This window comes from Phyllopteryx taeniolatus, chromosome 1 (genome assembly GCF_024500385.1).
Source record: "Phyllopteryx taeniolatus isolate TA_2022b chromosome 1, UOR_Ptae_1.2, whole genome shotgun sequence".
NCBI classification, from domain to species: domain Eukaryota; kingdom Metazoa; phylum Chordata; class Actinopteri; order Syngnathiformes; family Syngnathidae; genus Phyllopteryx; species Phyllopteryx taeniolatus.
This window is the reverse complement of record NC_084502.1, coordinates 49,357,904-49,380,371: the sequence shown is the minus strand read 5'-3', so window position 1 is coordinate 49,380,371 and position 22,468 is coordinate 49,357,904. Positions and strand designations below refer to the sequence as shown.

The window sequence follows — 22,468 nt, the reverse complement described above, 5'->3', positions numbered from 1 at the left end:
ATAGAATCAAATTGACAATCACAAATAGTGATACGAATCGAATTATTGCTAAAACGAATCCTCACGAGCATCCTGGAGCCCATCCCGGATGAGTTTGGGTGAGAGCCGCGGTATACCCTGGACTGCTCGCCAGCCAATTGCAGGGCACACATACAGTAGACAAACTACTATTCACACTCACATTCGCTCTTAGTCTTAGTCTTCAATTAACCTACCGTACATGTTTTTTGGAATGTGGGAGGAAACCCGCTTACCTGAAGAAAACCACAACCTCTGAACTGTGAGGCAGATGTGCTAGTCGGCAACCGTGCCGTTACGTGGTTGATAAGCTATCATATTTTTCTTTTGCTTGTTTGATAGTTCAACTTAAAACCTTTTTGAGTTTTCATTGACTAAAACCGGACTAAAACTTTCATTTGGAAACGACTAAAATATTACTTGGACAAAAAAAGCATTTTGTCCAAAGGATAGCTATTTTCTTGTGTCACTTTGATTAGCTGGATGTCTCCTTCTAAGGCTACATCCACAGATACACACCCTCCTGATTGCTTCAGTCTCGGTTATAATTTTTACAGAAATGGGATTGAATTTCTCAGACAATGAAAGCATCCTGTTGAAAGCTTGGCGGACTTAGCAACAGCAACTAAGGGTGTGGGTCTTAGCGAAAGGTCAGTGATAATTGTGGGTTAACGCTTGTGTTTGCCATCGTGTTTTACTCCGCATGGTAGTCATTGACAGGAGTCCATTCACAGGTTTTGGTTGAGGTGTTGGACACTGCGGAGAAGCATTTTTGTTCAAGAAGAAGGACAGAGGTCAGAGAAGTTTTTATCCTTTTCAAATGCCTCCTTATAAATTTTTATACTTCTGGAAAATATTTCCATCTTTATATGAAAAAAAAATCACTCAGTAATAGCTATGGTGAGCTAAAATGACACTGTCTTACAAAGTTTAAGTGCTTAAAAACAGAATGATGGATCTTCTCTTTTCTGGTCCTTCAAACTTGACAAAAGACACAAGGAGTAAGGAAAGAGGACATTGGAAGGCTCATATCAACAACAAAAACATCTTACAAAGTCAGAGACAAGTGCAAAGACAATTCTTTGAAACATTCCACAGCTCTGAGCGACACTTAAATATGGGTGCAATCAATATGTGTTTTGGTGAATGTCTCATCCAATCATTTCCTCAAATCCTACAAGTATTTCAAAATGTTGCATCAGGCAGGGAATTTGGTCCTGCAGTGATTTTTGTTGCACATACAGTATAGAAGCGTCTCAGAGAAGCAAACCAAGCATAAAAGCTTGATTGATTGGGAAGTAAAAGGCATGTGTCCATTTCATATAAAGCACACTTTATACTCATTCATACTGTATGCTACTGTATATTAGAAGCTAAATAGACCACATGCCTTTATACTGACTGAAGTATCATTTCATTAGCAACTTAACCACTGCCAATTGACATTAGAAAGCTAAAAACATCAGCTCCTATATCAATATCCTAAGCACAAAGTATATTCACCTATTTTTAATATCGCAAAAAGATAGCTTAATTCACCATATGTATGATGAACGCAAGTAGTAAAAGTATGACATTTGAATTTAGTTCATATTATTATTCACATGTATTAATTATATTGTTTGAATATTGCAATTTTATGTGTGGACCAAGGTTTGGTGGAGGACTGACTAACCGCTCTCACAGAGAAAAGAAAGGCACTTACATCCACAATAAAGAAGTCCAGCCAACACCAAGCGTTGGTGAAGTATTTGACAAAGCCGTAGGCAACCCATTTCAGCAGCATCTCCAGGATGAAGATGTAGGTGAAAACCCTGTCTGCGTACTCCAAAATGATTCGGATGGTTTTCCTTTGCTCAATATACACATCCTCAAAGGCCTTTGAGAGAAACAGGACACAACTATGTCACAACCTTTTATTGCTCAGTTCAATGTCTTTATGTCTCAAAAGTATTCTCTGTCAATTGACTGTCTGTTGTCGTACTAGAGCGGCTCCAACTATCGGAGACAAATTCCTTGTGTGTTTTTGACATACTTGGCAAATAAAGACAATTCTGATTCTGATGCAAGGGAAGCATTTCACCTCAATGATTTACAATCCTGCTAATGAAGTGTGTCCAGCACCATGACCAGCAGTGATTAACATGGGAGAATAAATTGCTGTGATGCATTTCAAGTAAATACAGCTAATCTAGATATGCTGAAATATTTGCTGTTATTTAAGTAGCATTTGACATTTATGTAGCATTTAAGAATAAGCACCACCACCCCCGCCCCAAGAAATGAGCCCCGGTTTGATAAATGATACAGTCCGTTAATCATAGCAGTCCTATAACACCTGTCCCACTTTCACAACATACATACAAGTACATTTATTTGCTTCCAGCTCACCAGGGCTCCGCTGCTGAGGAGGATCATAAAGATGATGAGAGTCTCAAACCAGTTGTGCTCCACGATCAGGTAGCAGGTCTTCCGCAGGAACCACCAGCTCTTCCCCCAGCCTATGGTGATGTCAACATCGCAGCACTTGTACTTGGCCACACACGCTGCAAGCACACAGGGAGAGATGAGGATTCTTCAGTCAGCGACACAGAACGAGTATGTTAAAGCAGGCGTCAACCTGTGATTAATCGCAGATTACACCAGAGTTTCAGCAGGACTGTGCCCTGTTCTTGCTTGATTGGTTGCCTAATACCTCTGTGTTGTTAAATAGGTCAAATTCATTAACGAGCCCAAGTCCTGGCTGCTTCCTTGACAGTGACTTTTCGTACTACTTTGAAAATCAATTATTGCATTAATAGCTGTATCGTGATATCACAAGCAAAGTAAGACCATAATAATCTACTGTCAATTACTCTGCGATTCCCACCTCTTAGGTCCAGTACAGACATAACGGTAATTGGGCCACTTTAGTTCAAAGCCCAACTCTCAGATGTCTCTGAAAAATGAGCCTGATTGATTTTCCTGTGGTGTGGGTTGTGTTAAAAGTGATTTTTCCCCCCTGAACTGTTTGGAAAATGATCAGGGCCAACAATTGTAAATGTTAAATGTGGTAGAGGGGTTTGTGTGTGTCCCAATATGTTTGTCTGTCTGTCTGTCTTGGGGGGGGGGGGGGGCTGGTTTGGTGGCCTCAGTAAGCTTGTTGCAGATGATGTGGTTCTGTTGGTGTGGGGTTGTGGTCCTCAGTTGTAAATGAGTTGAGTGCCTCCTTTACGTCAGAGGAGTTCAAGTATCTTGCAGTCTTGTAAGGGAAGAATGGGGCGGGAGATCGACAGGTGGATTGATTCAGTATCGATAGTTGTGACTAAGAACAAGATCATGGATACGAGTGAAAGTGAGTGAAATCAGTTTCTTCCGCAGGTTGTCTGGGCCTTCTCCCTTAGAGATATGGAGAGAATCCAGGTGGGGCTCAAAATAGAGCCACTGCTCCTCTGCATCGAGAGGAACCAGATGAGGTGGCTCAGGCATCTGGTTAGGATGCCTTCTGGATGCCTCCCTGGTGAGGTTTTCCATGCTAGTTCCACAGGGAGGAGGCTCCAGGGAAGAGTTGGACTATATCACTGGGGAGAGTGTGGTCTCGGCTTCTCTGCTTAGGCTTCTGCCCCCACAACAGGACCCCAGATAAACTGAAAAAGATGGACGGATGAATGGAAATCTTTATGTGTGTTGTCAACACCAAGTTCGACGAAGCCATGGACTCTGTGATTGTGACGTGAAACAGAACGACAGCCAACTAGAAAGCGACCTGAGGCTTGCGCTATTACCGCACACAAATTGAGTCATGTTGAGTGTTTGTGGCGGCATGGTGATTGACTGGTGAGCACATCTGCCTCACAGTTCTGAGGACCTGGGTTGAAATACGGCCTCGCCTATGTGGAGTTTGCGTGTTCTCCCCGTGCCTCTGTGGGTTTTCTCCGGGCACTCCGGTTTCCTCCCACATTACAAAAACATGCAGGGTAGGTTAAATGAAGACTCTAAATTGCCTGTAGGCGTGAATGTGAATGCGAATGGTAATTTTTTTTATGTGCCCTACAATTGGCTGGCGACCAGTTCAGGGTATACCCAGCCTCTCGCCCAAAGATAGCTGGGATAGGCTCCAGCACGCCCGCTACCCTAGTGAGCATAAGCGGTACGGAAAATGAACGAATGAGTGTTTGTGTACTGTAATGCGTCTTACAAATCATTCCCCACAATAAAAATGACGACGACCACAATGTTATCAGACAGGCTCAGAGTTAGCTAAGCTTATTTTATTTCTTCTTCTACTCTTCTTTTTTGTATTTTCCTGGTGTCTGATTGCCCTGTGGTACGGTGCTGCTGCCTCTCTCAAGTCAGTCTTGGTACTAGGACAGACATCTGGTTTAGGGGAGGAGATTCACGGTTGTGTTTGGAAATATTGCTATGTGTGTGGTGTGCTGTGTTGGTCATCTTGAGTACAAATCACACAATAAGAGCACACACATGACCGTTGTTTCCTCGTCATGTGCGGACTCTTGCAGATTGTAGATTATTTTTAGATGATGAAGAAAGCGTTAAAAAACGTTATGTACCAGGCTTCCTAGTGACCTAAATGTAATTAAACAAACATCCCGCACTGAGTTCACAGTATTCACAATGTCTTTTAAAAAGACATGCTGCATATGCACACATATCTTGAAGGCATTTAGAGATCAGTGTCAGGGATAGAAAGAGTCAGACAGTGATGATAAATAGTGGGCATGCTCGAGTGAGTCTTTATAATGAAACTGTCCTTCACCCAGCTGCCCTATCATTGTCACTCAGCCCAAGGGAGTCTTGGTGTTAGTGACTGAAGGTAATGGGCACCATGGGAGCAGCGGCCTCACCATCTGTCCAACATGCCTCTGGTTCCATGTATTCTTCCACCGTCTCCACCACCACCACCTCCTCCACATCTGGCTTGATGTCGATGGTGCTGCCCTCCGACGAGCTCGTGTCGTCCAGCTGCACAGACACAGATGTTAAAAGAAAAAGAAGAAAAAAAAACAAAAAACACCAACAACACTGTTCAGTTCTCATAGTAAAAGCTTAACAAGTCTGTTAGGAAATGTAAATTTAATCTTATCCTGTCAGTGTAGCAAATGATTTAACATTAAATACTGGAGTATTTGTACAGCGGTACCATCCAACACCCCAATTGTTCTCTCAAAAATAATTTGGTGAAAACTCAAGTACAGCATTAGCAGTTGTTTCAGTGACATGATAGTTGGAGATGATAGTCAGTGGTCATGTGGATATCACTGAGCGAAGATATAGACTGCTATGTTAGGTTTTTGCCCTAGCTCTCTGCCAGATGCTTGTCTCTTGTAATCAATGGGTTAGAGTGATTTATGTGTCGTATGTTGATTTAGTTTTGTACTTGTGCAATCATTCATTTATCTTCCGCGGGCGTGCTGGAGCCTATCCCAGCTATCTTCGGGCGAGAGGTGGGGTACACCCTGAGCTAGTCGCCAGCCAATCACAGGGCACATATAAACAAACAACCATTCGTACTCACATACACACCTACGGGCAATTTAGAGTCTTCATTTAACCTACCCTGCATGCTTTTGGGATGTGAAACCGGAGGAAACCGGAGTGCCCGGAGAAAACCCACGCAGGCACGGGGAGAACATACAAACTCCACACAGGCGGGGCCAGGATTTGAACCCCGGTCCTCAGAACTGTGAGGCAGATGTGCTAACCAGCTAATCCCCATGCCGCCCTTGTGCAATCAGTCATGTTAAAAATTAGATGTGTGGTGAGGTACGTGGATCATCTCTCCTCACTAAGGTTAAGGGTGTGTTTAAAGAGTGTTTTACTGTTTTTAATTAATTCATTCTAACTGGTGAATTTTTCCTTATATTTGTATGACAATAATGTGTTACATCGTTACTTGTTTTACAATGGTGACAATTTGGGGAATGAATTGTTGGAAATATCATTCAAGTGGAAATTTTGTTTTGAAACTCCACCAAATCAGAGTACTAACCCAGCGTCACAGAATGCATTGTTGTCAAACATGGAGTCACCACGCATGGTTTGACAACCCAATCATATGAATACTGCAATGGACTACAGCTTGTCGGAAGAGAAGCTTGAGTCACACACCTCTTTGCTGTTCTCATTGTCTGACTCGCTGCTGAAGTCCTCTGTATTAAGGTTCTCAAAGTCAGACTCCCCAACAGCAATGGGTACGCAGACGGTCAGATTGGGGTTGTGGATGAACGACATGTGGTCTTCATCAATCATATACTTGCCCACGCTGCTGCCAATGCCACTGGTGGTGCCATTGCCATTCTTTACATAGTCCAGATCTCGGTTTATGTCCACCCCCGTGTGGTTGGCAATACAGTTCAGCTTCTTGTCATACATGTCGTCTAAAGGCTTCTGCTCATCCTCCATGGGTGGTTTCCTCAGGAGACTGGCCACCAGCAGCCGCATCTTGGCTTTGATCCATGCGATGCCTTTCTTCATGCGAATGACAGAAATTTGCAGGTTGTTCAGCTCGCCGTCGTCATCCGTGGCAGCCAAGTTGTCTGCACTGAATGAGCTCAGCAGCAAGGCAAGGAACAGGTTCAACACCTTTGCAAGATGGAGAAGGAAAAAAAGGTAAGCAAATGTGCATCGAAATTTGGGTCATTGACAGAAAGCATCGATCCAGTGAGGACAAGGGAAATTTCAGGGCCAACAATACTATATTGCAATATTTTGCCAACAATAATATCATGATACAGTGATAATGCCTTATATTGAAGACCGATGAAGCATACAAATCATAGAAATTAAATAATTCAGTACAAAAATACATATACAGAAATTATTGTATTTTCAACAGTGATGTGCTATGTTTAAGCAAGAAACAAAAGGATGCAGCTCAGTACTGTTTTCTATAAAAAGTCAACACAGATCAAAGCTATTTGTTTGTCTCTGGACCCAATGCCCACCCCATCAAATTAAACAAAATGAATCCTTTGTTAGCTCCTTATTTCTGAAATGTGTCTGTAAACCAGATGGACTAAATTTCCACCCTACTGTTAGGTATCAATGGCTAATTTGCATAATACTGCCCTCACACAAAATTTTTATGCCCATGACTTGGCAGTTAGGCCATTTTCAAGTGACGGACAGAGTCTGGCCACTGGACTACACTGTCTGAAACAGTATCATATCAAAGCCAAAAGGTAAGCAGAGCTGCATTGAGTTTTGTTGGATGTACAGATTAGCGTTAGCTTCTAATACAACGCTAGGGTTGAGCATCGTTTGAATTTGAGTGGTTCCCGTCCCGATTCCAGTTCCTCATCTTGAATCCAGTTCCAAACGATTCTTGATTCCGATTCCTTTAGGGGTCTGAGTCAAAAAAGTTTGCATGGTTTAAATAAAGGGTGTCTAAATTATGAACATCCATTTTCTTAGCAGCCTGCACCATCGACTAAAATTAACATTTGACTCAGGGTTCTTTATAACCAGTATCAATATCAAACCTATGAACTACGAGGGAATGTGTGCGGAACTAACCCAATTGACTTAATATTCATTAATTAATTTCACACTCACCCAATGGACTTCACTGAAGTTCCGCATGGTGTAAGCTGAGGCTCGAAGCGGGAGGGAGCACGTCAGACTTCTGCACATCGTAAAAACCTCCTTTCCACAATTTAATCTTGCACTGAGGCAACTGGTCATTTATTTTAACAAAGTTAAGGCACACTTTTGCTCGCCGCCACCGTTGGACACAAGCACGTCTTTGTGGGCGTTCTTCTTCGTTGGTTTTTGCCACCTTCTTCTTTGGGGTCAGCGGACTGTAGGCATCGAAACTGGGAACCGAAATGTTTTAATTGCGACGATTCCGGGAGCGGTTCCAATCGGTTCTCGATTCTCGATGCCCAACCCTATATACCGCACATGATTGCGTGGTGAAGTTATTGACAGTGGGGGTAGTTGTGTTTGGCGATGTGTCTGCTGCATGCGCCGCATACAGAGATCCAGATACCAATTGGCAGGCGTAATTCCGCATGAGGGGAAAAAAAACTGTATAATCCAAACTGTCTTTATGGGGGCTCGCACCTCTTATTGTCATAGTAACGAATTATATACTGTCATTTGCCCATGATTTGTTGGGGTGGGGAGGGGTTCCACACTTCCATGGGACAGGGCCTCTCCCTCCTAACAGGCTTATTTCAACAAAACAACAACAAAAAACAGGGTAATAGTGTAAACTGTGCTATAATTCTTGATTCTTGGGGTATTTTAAACAAAAACATATAATTAAGATACCTGGAAATGGTTTTAAATTGTGAAAAAAATTGCATATGTCTCCATGAAAGTTTTAAAATGTTTACAGTAACTGCAAAAATGGAATGGCCAGAAGATGTGATTCTCCTATTTATATTTTTCTAGGCTTTTAAAAATATTAATACGTCTGTTTTGTTTTTTTAAGTGTGTGCTCTCACACGATATGGATAATTTGTGCAACACCTACTCACCACCAAGTTGCCAATAACCATGACCATCATGAAGACGATGAGGCACATGCCCTGGCCGGCCACCTCCATGCAGTCCCACATGGTCTCAATCCACTCGCCGCAGAGCACCCGGAAGACAATCAGGAAGGAGTGGAAGAAGTCATTCATGTGCCAGCGTGGCAGCTTGCAGTCAATGTCGATCTTGCACACACAGTCTTTGTAACTCTTTCCAAACAGCTGCATGCCCACCACAGCAAAGATGAAGACGATGATGGCCAACACAAGAGTCAAGTTCCCTAAAGCGCCCACGGAGTTGCCAATGATCTTGATCAGCATGTTGAGGGTCGGCCATGATTTGGCCAGCTTAAACACTCTCAGCTGGAGAAAGACAGTGGGTGAAAGGTCATTTATCGGGTTATGTCAAATTATTAAATCGACACCTAGCCCCCCTAGCCCCAACAACGTGCGTACTTCACAAGCTGTGTCTACGTGTTTTTGCTAAAATGACCATTTACCAGTCGAAATGACCGCAGCACTGACAGACCCTCGACATCAGCTAGAGCCAGCTCGACTAAACTCAGCGTCACGATGAAGCCGTCAAAACAATTCCAGGCTTCTTGGAAGTAGTAATAGGGATCCATAGCCACTAGTTTGAACATCATTTCCCCAGCAAAGATCCCAGTGAACACCTGGCAGGAGGGAAGACAGGAAACATGGAAGAGCAATAATCAGAAACATGATGGGGCTGTAAAGACGACTTAAGAGATAGTGAAGTTGGCATATACAGTACAGTATTCATAATGTGGTGGAAGCAGCTCCATCTGTAAGACTTGGCATTTTGCGGACCCATAAGAAATATTCATTTTCACCAGGAGACACGCTTGCAAAAATCGGTGCGTTGTTGGGCATGTTGATTCATCAGAATAATAAGAAACAGATTCCAAGACGGCCTTCCAATCGCCTTGTTCGAAGGCCCTAACTAAAGGTGGCATTCAATTACAGCATGGAGACATGGGGTCAGACAAATATTATTAGGATCACTATTGGGGTAAGAGGAAAAAGTAGTTTGTAACATCAATTTGTACTATTCTTCTTGTACCTAAGTAAGTTCATTTAAAAAATAATAATATAATTGTAGGATAAATCTCAAGAAACACTCAACACTACGACTGGCTGGCGACCAGTTCAGGGTGTACCCCGCCTCTCGGCCGAAGATAACTGGGTTGGCTCCGGCACGCCAGCAACCCTTGTGAGGATAAGCCGTACAGAAAATGGATGGATGGATGAATGTTTGTTTTCTTCTTCAAAGTACTGGCTTGGCTCTACCTGCCTCGGTTTGACGCACTAACAGACAACAACAGAGGAGAACGATGGTCTCCGTTATTTAGTCCTGCACAGTGAGGAAAGTCATTTAATTCCCAAAGTAGACTGAGGGCAACAAGATAATGGAGCATTGCACGCCACAGGTTTATCTATCTCAAAAGTTACAATGACACAGGAATAACATACCTGCTCAACCAACGAGTAACTAGCAGTGGTTTACGTCACCTGATGCGAAAGCGGCAAACACAAAAAATGTGAACGGTGAAAAAAGGTAAGATTGACATAGCCGAGGTTTGATTCAGGTAGGTGTCATGAAATGTTCATGCGGGCCTCCCACAAGTCATTCAAATAGCAGAAAGACATGCTCACGCCACTCGAGCGAGGATTCTTAAACGGTGGTGTCCCCTTGTGGGGTTGTGTTAGAATAAAATGGATGATTAAAACTCCGGTATATTAGACACATTTACATTGATTTCCCCCTCCCCTGTGTGATTGTTTTTAAAACAATTGACAGAATTATAAGCATTGTCTCCAAAAAACAATTGTGAAAATGTTTTTACTTTGTTAGATTTTGTTTTGTTGTTATCTGATCGGAACTCGCTATCGGCAGACACTTAAAATCAAAGACTCTGGTGCAAAAATGTTTTATCGGGAGATACCTACTTAGCATATAACATGTAAAATCTTAATTTGATTTCTTTTTAGATTTAAAATTTCTTTTAATCCCTCCTTAATGTTGCTCTGTCTTTTTATTTGTCTTTCGTTTGTTGCAATATATATGTGTTTATGTGTGAATATTGCTGCTGTGACAATTTTATTTCCCTCACTGGGATGAACAAAATACTATGTCTATCAATCGATTCATAATGCCTTTAATTTCATTGCATTTTTACTTTTGTGTGTGGGAAAGAGGGGGTGTGGCATTTCTGTGGTGATTCTGACAGGGGTGTGTCTCCACCCAACCGGAGGAGGGAAGCAGGAGTAGAACATCTCAATATACTGTGTGTAAAATGGCTGGTTTCACGCCCGATTAAAAAAAATGTACAGTATTACCACTCACTCACCAGATTCCCTACATAGAGCATTGCCTCGAAGTCGGTTGTCATGGGGTAGTGCTCCATGGCCATGAAAAGCGTGTTGAGGACAATGCAGATGGTGATGGTCAAGTCCACAAACGGATCCATGACTATCAGGTTGACAATCTCCTTTATCTTCAGCCACGTGGGGGAGCATTCCCATATCAGGAATGTGTTTGAAAACTTATACCAGCATGGTGGACACTTGCGCTGGGACTCCTCTAGTTCTGAAGACATAGCGCGGATCAGATGTCACAACCCAACGTACGAGTGTGTGCGACATGCAAAGGTCTTGAGTGACAGAACAATTGTATGTATCTAGTATTGCTTGCTATGTAAAGCACATAAGCAGGAAATACATGTCAAACTAGCCAACAAATGAGAGCAGCCCTAGTTAAAGAATAATGAAAAAGCAGGTTAAAAAGCTGGGTTAAAGAGGCAGTACCGTCCACTAGTGTGTTGGTAATGACGCTCATGACACTGTTGGCCCGCTCTTTCCGCCCAAAGGAGGTATTGAGCTGGTCCACAGACACCATCAGGGAGCCAGACAGCTTCTTCTTCACCTCAACCTCAATAGTGGGCTGTCAGGAGGAGAGGAAGAATCAAGCACCCATGGAGAGGACATGAACACCATCCGACATCGCCACCGGTGGCTGGCGGAGGGAAGCGGACAAAAGCATTGGCAGTAAATTGTCGTTGTGATTGTTAAGGTTAGTCATCGGGGCACGTTTCATGTTTTTTTGTCTCAATGCAAGCAAGTTAAATGGCCTTTGTATATGCTGTAAATTCACGCAGGGGTGAGTTTAACTACTCTACCAAATGGCAGATTTTGAGAGGTTGTCCAAATTACAAGACTTGACTGTCAACTGCTTCACGAGGAATGTATGTTGGGGCCTTTCATGCATTGCAAAATCATGGTTTATGCTTGCAAAATGATGGAACTGTGATTCGCTTTGTTAATTTTTATAAACGCAAAAATTGCAACGAGATAATAATAATAATAAAAAGCGAGTCGTTCATATCAGTCCAGTTGTCATGGACGAGCATGCTCCATGTCAAAGAAAAGGAGAGGATTCTACAGATTCATTTGTCATGCTTTTGTTTTTTGGTGTGGCTCGATCATGCTAACTATCGCCACACGACTACAGTAATACAGTTCAGTCATGTTAATTAGGGAGTTTTGGAAAACAGAGAAAGGTCAACACATACAAGGACAGCAGGTTTCCTTTGCATATTAAAATATGTGTGTGTGTTACTTTGAGATGGAACCTATGCATTAGGGAAGCAGATGAAAATGTCTCTCTGCTGGCTGTCTCCTCCACCTCCTACTGTAACGCTACCCACACAAGCTTGCAGAGGCCCTAGATGCCTCAAGGAGGAACACAGCAACACACGGCACTGGAGAATGTTAACTCATCATTACATGTCGCTTTGAAAGCTGGGTGGTAGTGTGGAGTAGTGTATTGTCAAAAATTGAAGGTGTCAATTGAGAATTACTAATCTTTTTGCATCCCACACTGAAATTCAGAATTGTGAATCAAATAAAAATTGCCCAAAAGTCAGTAACAAACCCACTTTCACTAACCTATCAAATGTAGGGCTGCCTTAAGTATGTTTATGAATGACACTGTCCTTTGCTTTACTATGGAGGGCAGCATACACTGCAGGCATTGGGTGAGGAGAAGGGGGCGGACAGGGCGAGCGCTGAGCCAAGAGATACATACGGATTTACAAAGGTGACAGATCAGAAGAGGAAAGGACGAGAGGGGCAGGGGTGGGGGGTCCATGCCTAGATAGGTCTACTCATTAACTTCCTTACACTGTCATCAGTAGCTGCCTTATCTATTTTCACCTCAGGCAGAAGGCGTCCACCAGGCCCGGGGCCGATGAGCGACACCACGCCGTTGCAATCCACAGTGCTGTTCCTCTTCCCATGGTAGCCGCTATAGCTGCTGCGCCGGTACGGGCTGAACAGGGAGCCCCGGCGCTCCTCGCACTCCTCCACCGTGCTGTGCTCGTCGTCTGCAAACTCGTTCTCTGAACCCACATCCTTGCCGCGGCCCTTGAAACTAAAGATGCTGCTCTTGCTGTTGTGGCGGGACAGGAAGGGTGAGCCTGGTATGCTGAGGAGAGACTAGAAGGGAGCAGAAACAACACAGTTGAGGTGAGAGATGGGATGTGGGTTTACTCTGGGTTCTACAGCTTTCTCCCACAGTGCATAAACATGTCCCAGGTGGCACTATTCAGATGCTTCTGTCTTCTCTCCACCGTGTTGACACTGGTGTGTAGCTATTTACCTGCATTTGGGCACGTATAAGTCAGTAAAACAGTGATATTGGATATGGATGACTTGAAAATACATGAAAATAGACATAGGCACTATGTCAGAATTTGGCATTTCTTCAAGTTTGTTTTTTCATATTCAGGGTGGCCTTTTTGGAAGAGGTTTTGGCGTAGGTTTTATGGACAGCTGCCCTTTCTGACTCAAACCAGGAAGGGTGAGCCTGGTATGCCTGGTATGCTAAGGAGAGACTAGAAGGGAGTAGAAACAACACAGGTGAGGTGAGAGATGGGATGTGGGTTTACTCTGGGTTCTACAGCTTCCTCCCACAATGCATAAACACATCCCAAGTGGCACTATTCATATGCTTCTGTCTTGTCTCCACCGTGTTGACACCGGAGTGTATTTATTTACCTGCATTTGGGCGTGTACACGTCAGTAACACAGTGATATTGGATATGGATTACTTGAAAATACATGTAAATAGACAAAGGCACTATGTCAGAATTTGGCATTTCTTTGCTTCTTCCAAATTTTTTTCATATTCAGGGTGGCCTTTTAGGAAGACGTTTTGGCATAGGTTTTATGGACAGGTGCCCTTCCTGACTCAAACCCTCCCTGTTTATCTGGACTTGTGACTAGCACTTAGTCAGGCTGCCCCCCAAGTGGCTGGGTAAGCTTACAGCACTTTGTATTTCCACATGCTCTTCCATCCAAGCACTAAACAGGAATGACTCTGCTTAGCTTCCAGTTTAGGAGAGACTCTTTGTTCCTAGAGTACTATGGCCACTGCAATGGGGCATTGTGCACTTGCTGTTTACCTTTAGTCTGAATCCAGCCTATACTTCAGGTGTGAATGTGAATGGTTGTCTGTCTCTTTGTGGTAATCCTGTCATTGACAGGCGAGCTGTCCGGAATGTACCCCGCCTGTCACCATAAGGCCCTGTTTCCACGAAGCAGTACTGTTCCATTCAGTATGCTAGACTATGAATTTTGGGGCATTTTCCATTGTAAGGCCTAGGCGCACTCATTCATGATTAAGGTCATAAGAAAGTGAAAGAATAGAATCAGCGATAGTTGACACTGTCAAGGTCACACTGAAAAGCAGGCGGCCAAAAAAGCATTGAGAAAGAACACGAGTCATGACGACATAAATCTGTACCCCTGCCAATATTGATCCAGCTTTTAATAAAACTCCAACTAGCTCAACTGAAATGTTTTGGCAATGGTCCAACTGAATGTAATGTGAACAGCAAATGCAGGCGAGCACACCATATTACATAAGTCCCATTTTGTTGTTTTCAGAAGCCCACACTACACAACAATATGAGTGCTGCCTTTGCAAAGCTGGAGAATCGCTCCCTCTGAAACGTTCATGTCATGACTGTGAATTATTCAGAGCCTGGATGTAGGCACTGGGCACGTCTACACATCTGGCCGCTGTATGCTCATCTGTACGCAGCGGTGCACTGCCGCCCCTCAATACCAAGCTCATTGCTCACCTGACAGCAAGGAAAAAGACAAATATTTTGAGTATGAGTCATACTATTCCATTAGCTCTGCACTCGTGGGCCATTCATGTCCAGTGTACAACCTCAGACACAACTTTAATTCCTCTTGTGTTGCAGAGGGTACTGGTGTTTTCGTCTTGCAAACACAAACCTCAACAACAAACATTTAGGTTAAAAACCTCTCACTGTGTTTACATAAAACTGAACATCACTTTTGTTGTATGGCAGAAAGTTCAAATCATTTTATGGAGTTCACCTTATCACATGAGCTTACAACACTTACTCTATGACGACAATGTTGGTAAAAGAAATAGAATATCTAGAGAAAGTTAGCATGAAGTCAGCACACTCCTATTCGAAGCAGAAAAGACTCGGGCAGTGTCCAAACTACTTTTTGTCCAGTGTTTTAGTGTCGTAATTGTTGAAGATGATCGCCAGTAGTCACGCAAAAGTGTTGCTTCATGCATGTTTGGTTCTGTTACCACTTGTATTTTAGTAGGCTGCTACTAACTGTTATCATTCCATTGCCGTCGGCTTGATTGAACTAATAAGCCAGTATGGAGCAATGTTTGTGAAACAAGGACTTTGATTTGAAAGATCCAGAGAAAACCTGTGACAGGGTACCCAGAGAGGAACTATGGCACTGCATGAGGAAGTCTGGAGTAGTAGAGAAGTATGTTAGAATAGTACAGGACATGTATGAGGGCAGCAGAACAGTGGTAAGGTGTACTGTAGTTTTTGACAGAGGAGTTTAGGGTGGAGGTGGCAGCCAAGGTTGTGTGATGTTTTGGAGACAAATTTAGAGAGAGCAGACTTTGATGGTTTGGACAAGTCCAGAGGAAAGCTAGTGACTATATTCGTAGAAGGATGATTAGGATGAAGCTGCCAGGCAAGAGAGCTAGAGGAAGACCTAAGAGAAGGTTGATAGAAGTGTAGTGACTATGGCCCGGTTGTCATGGCAACCCCAAGAACTGATAAACTGTTGCATTCCTGCCTCCTGAACCTCAACCAGCGAGATTGCTTTCACAAGACACAGGAAACTTGGTTTATATCATCTGGAGCCATAAAACTCATGACTTGCACAGCTGATTGCGGGAGGAAGTGATTGATGACTGTTGAGCAATGGAACTCAACCCTCTCCTACCCTCCCACCCCCGAGTGGTGGTTAGAGACACTGCCTGTCGACATTGAAATCCCACGTTTATAACAAACAAACAAAAAATGTATGCCTTGATGTCTGTGTCATTAATGTGTCAATTTACAGGTTCAGCTACGAGACTTTGAGGACTGTCCTCTTGATTTGAAGCCAAACAGTATGAAATGATGTTGTATTGAACAATTAGTTGATTTGCCAAGACTAAAGTTTAGATAATCATTCTATATGCTTGATCTAGGAGTACGAGTACAAAGTTGGGAGTATTTTAGATTCATATGTGATTTTTAAACCCATTTTCTTTACGGGCCGAATTGTAGACTAAATCCGAGTCGATGGGCATTGTCTTCTCCACTTCCCCTGTCCTTAGATATGCCCTCTGGGTATTTAACCCTCGACTTCCGCCTTCTCGCTTCTTGTTTCCCTTGGTTGTTGGTTCTCTGTTCCTCCTGGCTAACATCTCTCCAGCTGCGGAGCGGCTCCCCCCTTCCTTTGTTCGAACCACACGGTTGGAGCCAACGCGAATCCTGGGATGGCGACTCTGCTTCCCGGCCTCTACTTGTCCACCACCAGGCAATCAGAGAAGCTCCTGATGAAAGTTAGTTACGCTTCCAGCCAAGCGTGAGCTCTCTGATCTACCAGTGGGTCCATGAAAAAGGCAGGAAGAGAATCGGTCGCATTCTCCCAACGAACGCGTGAAGAACAACTTGCTTCCTTTCTTCCTGAGCTGCTCGGAGACAGACCATCCCCAGGGCCAACTGATCTACGGTCGTGAGTAAAACATGGCAATCGTTGCCAGAATGTACAAAATTAGTGCCTAATAATTTTGGGGTAAAATGCCAGCTTCACACAAATTCAAACTTTGTACTAGCTCAGCACGCTGTAACCTATTCACGTTCATTTTTACTCAAGCAACACACGATGTCCTATTTTTCTTTACGTATGCCTATTTTTATTTCTATTACCATTATTATTATTTTCTTTCACCTCTGTCCACCTCGACTCTCTGACTCCAGTGAGGGACCCATTGTTCAGCACCTTTACACAACTCTCATACAGCTGCTTTCCACTACAGGAGCTTAAGTTCCCAAGTTGCAGAGTTTTGGGGGACCGTAAGATTCCCCTCCACTCTCTCTATTTCCCCACAACAGGATTCACACCAAGAGGAGGAAAGATGTACTCAGCCCCCTCACTCCATTGGTCAGCTAGATCACTGTTCTGCATAAAGTCCTGGTGTTTTGCTGACAGCGACTGCCACACCTGTTTCACCAGAGCTTGTAGAACTTGGTTGGAGTGGACACCACTCTGCTTAGCCAGTGTCTCTGGGGAGGTCCTCATTAGGTGTTTCAGCTTCACAATCCCTGCCTCCCTCATAGCGCTTCTCATAGTGCCAGATAAAAAAAAAACACTAAAATGTAGAAAAGCATTATTGAATAGTGGCTCTTTAGACAACCACATTCCAGGCTCTCCAGAAGCTCGAGCAAAGTTCAAAGTCATCCAAGCATCAAAGGCATCTATGCTATAAGGCATCTCTGGCAGACACAGACCTTTCAGATGGTTCCTACATTTAAATAGGAGAGGCTAGACCCGAGATTGGGCAGGCTTGCCTAATCCCTCTCCTGACCATTACTGGTCTACTCAGTCCTGCCCCCAACCTTGACCACACCACATGCAATCCTGTACAGCAGTACAGCAGTACACCCATGACAGAAAAAGCTCCCCAACACCAAATGCTCACAATGTGGAAAATAAAGCAGAATGATCCACACAGTCAAATGCTTTTTCTTGGTCAATGGAGATGATGTCTACATCAATACCGGTGGCCTTACATACATAAAAAATGTCTCTCATTAAAAATAAATTGTCCAACAAGGAACTGTTAGGGACGCAGTACGACTGGTCTGCATCAATTACAGTGTAAATATAAACTTTGTCTGTTTGGTAAAACCTTGGACAACATTTTATAGTCTGTACATAGTAAGGCTACAGGTCTCCAATTCTTGAGCAATGTTAAATCCCCCTTTTATTTGGCATAAGAGAGATCACCGCATGCTGACAGGAAGCCGGAAGAGTCTCTTTTTTTTTTAAAAGACTCCTTAAAAACCTCCAACCAGTCTATCCCAATTATATTCCAGAAGTTCTTTAAAGAAGTCTGCTGGTATTCCATCCAACCCTGGGGCCTTTCCAGAGGTCATCTGAGTCACTGCAGTCGTTAGTTCCTTCAGAGTGACATCAGCGGCCAGGACATCTTGTGCATCAGAACCCAGCTGAGGCAGGCCCTGAAGTAGTTTCTCAGTAGCATAACCATCACACCTTTCCGCCTCAAATAGGAGTCGAAAGACACCGCTAGCCTCCTAATTTCTGCAGAATCTGAAGTTAGCATCATATCAAGCCAAGCAGTCAATAAACAACAGCAGAGAGGAAACACCCAGTGTTGTTATGACATTTTTAATTTAGTGATCAACTCTCATTTACTTCTTCCTTTTACCACTCAGAATTTTTCTAGCAGCAGTTACATGCTTTCTCAGCCAATATCTCTCCTTGTCATCAACCAAATCTGTTCCTACCACCTTCTGTCGAGTATTCACTGTCTGTACAAACTGTACATCAACCATTTGGCCAAAGGTGTCCTCCCAAAACTCATCTAGAGTATTTATTTCAAAGGGTGCAGATCATTACTCTGGGAAACACTGTCAGCAATTGAAGCACAGTTCTCACCATCAGTCTCTATCCCTATAGCCTGGGTACCATCAACATGCCCAGCCTGCTCTGTTATGCAGAGATCATCAGTGTTTGCATTGTCAGCAGCCTTCAGCTGCTGTCTCACATCACTAGCCTATGCCATTTCTATCTGATCAACAGCGCTATTCTGTTTTGTAATATACACGGCATTCTTGTGTTCAACATTCTCAATAATAGTATGTGTTTCCTCTACTTTCTCGTCCTGAGCGTGATCCTCGTGGCTGTCAGCAGCGGGTCTCACTGTGGCATTTTTATGACCAACATCCCCACACTCAAAACATTTAATGCTTCCCGAGCTCACATACACCATATACGTTGCTTCCTCGTAACGAACACGGAAGTAAACATTCAACGTCTGAGTCGGCGAATATAAGAATATGAAAACCTGTCGTCTAAGTCAGTGATTTCCAACCTTCATGGAGCCAAGGCACATATTTTACAATTGAAAAATCTCACGGCACACCCACAAACAAAAATGTCACAAAAAGTGGATACATTTGTTATATGTACTTCCTGCCATCTAATAGAAGAGCATTTATTTGTTCTGTCTGTCACTATGCCTCACTGGCATAAATAGATGAAAAAAGATACATTATTTCTTGGAAATAAATAATTTCTTGAGCAATTAAGTAAAATTTGATAATTTCCTGCGGCACACCCGAAGAGCGCTCACGGCACACTCATGTGCCCCGGCACACTGGTTGGGAATCACTGGTCTAAGTGACTGAACATGCTTCAGTTTTTCATCCTTACATCCTAGCCCAATGTTACGAAAAACGCTAGCAAATTTACCAAAATGTTTCAGCTCCCGTTCCAGCGGTTAGTCCGGGATGAACGGGTGGACACCCGACTGAGTGATCCATGTTGATGTACAGCCAATGGAGAAACTGGAATTTATTTCCATAATTCCATTCAAAACTTTAAATTTTCATAGATTATAGATTCAGGCCCCACAATTTAAATAATTTCAAGTATTTATTTGTTTATTTTTACATAATTTGGGCTTCCAGCTCAGAAAAACCCACGAAATCAGGAATTCAGAAAAATTCGAATACTGTGAAGAAATCAGCTCAAATTTTGCAGGCCATAAATGTTTTAAACTGAATGTCACACACTATCATCTACTAAACTCAAAGCACCTGCACAGGTTTCCCCAGGTGTCATTAAATTGCTTCAGTTTGGTTCAATTGTCTCAGTTGGGTTCAATATGGGGAAGACTGCAGACTTGTCAACTGGCCAGAAGACCATCATTGATACCCTCCATAGGATGGGTAAGCCACAAAGGTTCAGAGCTAAGGAGGCTGGCTGTTCACAGAGCGCTGTGTCCAAGCATATCAAAGTCTAGTGGAAGGACAAAATGTGGTAGGAGAAGATGCAGCAGCAAAAGAGATGACTGTGGGCTTCAGCGGATTATCAGAGTGGAATTAGACGGGAGTCACAGCTTCAAAAACCACCACATTCAGACGCATCCGGGAGATAGGCTACAACTGTCGGGTTCCTCGGGTCAAGCCACTCCTGAGCCTGAGACAACGTAGGAAGAGTCTCAACTGGGCCAAGGAGAAGAAGGACTGGACTGTTGGCCAGTGGTCCAATGTTCTCTTTTCCGATGAAAGTAAAGTGTGCCTTTCATTCGGGAATAGAGCTCCAAAGGTTTGGAGGAAGACGGGTGAAGAACTGACCCCAAGCTGCTTGCGGTCCAGTGTCAAATAGCCGCAGTCAGTCATAATTTGGGGTGCAATGTTCAGTGCAGGTGTTGGTAAACTCTCCTTTCTTAAATCCAAGGTCACTGTAACGGACTACCAGAATGTTTTAGAGGACTTCATGAATCCTTCTGCTGAAGATCTGTATGGAGATTCAGATTTAATCTTCCAGCAGGACCTGGCCCCTGTCCATACCGCAAGAAGCACCAAAACCTGGTTTGATGCCCTTGCCATCACAGGGCTTGACTGGCCAGCCAACTCACCGGATCTAAACCTCATTGAGAACTATGGGGTCTTGTCAAGAGGAAAATGACCCAAAAACAAAGAAGAAATCTGGGCTTCCATAACTCCCAGGCAATGCCACAGGCTGAGCCAATCAGCCTGTGGCATTGCCTGGGAGTTAATGCCACAGCGTATTGAGGCAGTGATTAAAGCAAAGGGATTCCCAACCAAGTATTGATGATTAACATAACGTTTTGAAAGTAACATATTTTAATTGATTTAATGTGACCCTAATTCCTTTCTCTTTTTTTGTACAAAAACTGAGAAGTAAACGGTGATTTCTTCACAGTATTCAAATTCTTGGAATTCCTGATTTCACTTTCGTTCTGAGGTGCGAGGTTCAATCCCCGTCCCCGCCTGTGTGGAGTTTGCATGTTCTCCCCGTGCCTGCGTGGGTTTTCTCCGGGCACTCCGGTTTCCTCCCACATCCCAAAAACATGCATTAATTGGAGACTCTAAATTGCCCGTAGGCATGACTGTGAGTGTGAATGGTTGTTAGTTTCTATGTGCCCTGCGATTGGCTGGCAACCAGTTCAGGGTGTACCCCGCCTCCTGCCCGATGACAGCTGGGATAGGCTCCAGCACGCCCGCGACCCGAGTGAGGAGAAGCGGCTCAGAAAATGGATGGATGGATAATTAAAACAAAACAAAAACAAATGAAAAATTACACAAAATAAATAAAAAGAAAAATTAAAAATTCAACATCCATATTCATCTACTGAACACAAAACATTCCCAATAGCCCACCGAGCCACAAAATCCTCCAGATTATTGGTAACCGTATAAAAGGTGTGCTCCACCCTTAAACGGGCTGCCACCAACCCTCTCAAACAGTAAAGCGGATCAGTCCAACTAGCTCCAACAATCTTGTTTTTTCTACTTTTCCATATAGCCAATTTAGCACTTGCAAACATAAAATTCATTAACACCACAGTTTTCTTTCTTTTTCTGGAATAAGTTGGTCCAAAAATAAAAAAGATGGAAAGAGAAAACCTCTCCCAACCCCTCCACCCACTCCTTTAACATTTTAAAGAAAACATCCAACCGGGGACATAGAAGCACTAAGTGGTCCAATGTCTCTGGGTGTAAACAAAATGGACAACCTTCCCCAGTGCTAGGGTCAAAGTGTCCTCTGTATCTGTTCGTAGTTATTATTCCATGTATAATCCTCCATTGGATGTCACCCATCCGTTTTTCAACAGGAGGTTTATACAGGACCCACCAGCTTCCTTTTGGGGAAAATTCCGAACCAAACACCTCTGTCCACCTCGACTCTCTGACTCCAGTGAGCGATCCATTGTTCAGCACCTTTACACAACTCTCATACAGCCGCTTTCCACTACAAGAGCTGAAATTCCCAAGTTTTGGAGTTTTTAGGGACAGTACGATTCCACATTGCTCCCTCCATTCCCCACCAGCAGGAATCACGCCAAGAGGAGGAAAAACGTACTCAGCCCCCTCACTCCACTGGTGAGCTAAATCACTGTTCCGTATAAAGTCCTGGTGTTTTTCTGACAGCGACTGCCACACCTCCTTCACCAGACCCTGTAGAACCCGGTTGGAGTGGACACCAGTCTTCTCAGCCATTGTCTCTGGGGATGTCCTCATTAGGTGTCCCATCTTCACAATCCCTGCCTCCCTGAAAGCGCTTCTCATTGTAGCAGGACTGACGCTCTCATCCAGTAATGACCAGACCAGAAAAAGTCCACCAGCATCTTCTGTAGCTGTTTAATCAGTCCTGGTGGGGGTGCTAACACCTGAAGTCTGTGCCACAAAAGAGAGGCGACGAGATTGTTTACAATCAGAGTTCTTCCCCTGTAGGACAGCTGAGGTAGCAAACATTTCCATCTAGACAACTTAGCTTGCACTTTTCCCAGCACTCCCTCCCAATTTTTAGCAACCATCTTGTCGTCACCCAAA

At 43.6% G+C, this 22,468-nt stretch overlaps 1 protein-coding gene across 6 annotated transcripts in view; it reads right to left on the bottom strand.

The window, feature by feature from the left end:
- Positions 1 to 22,468, bottom strand: part of scn8aa (sodium channel, voltage gated, type VIII, alpha subunit a) — a 171,664-nt gene that overhangs the window by 54,495 nt on the left and 94,701 nt on the right. For 4 of the 6 annotated variants that reach the window (XM_061747434.1, XM_061747424.1, XM_061747414.1 and 1 more), the window contains 9 exons: positions 12,699 to 13,013; positions 11,325 to 11,460; positions 10,868 to 11,106; positions 8,996 to 9,169; positions 8,502 to 8,858; positions 6,127 to 6,600; positions 4,863 to 4,980; positions 2,410 to 2,564; positions 1,724 to 1,897 (listed from right to left, as the gene is read on the bottom strand). In XM_061747434.1, coding sequence (XP_061603418.1) covers positions 1,724 to 1,897; positions 2,410 to 2,564; positions 4,863 to 4,980; positions 6,127 to 6,600; positions 8,502 to 8,858; positions 8,996 to 9,169; positions 10,868 to 11,106; positions 11,325 to 11,460; positions 12,699 to 13,013 — 2,142 coding nt within the window. The remainder of the gene's footprint in view (positions 1 to 1,723; positions 1,898 to 2,409; positions 2,565 to 4,862; positions 4,981 to 6,126; positions 6,601 to 8,501; positions 8,859 to 8,995; positions 9,170 to 10,867; positions 11,107 to 11,324; positions 11,461 to 12,698; positions 13,014 to 22,468) is intronic. The other 2 variants (XM_061747454.1, XM_061747445.1) reach the window with 1 other exon arrangement.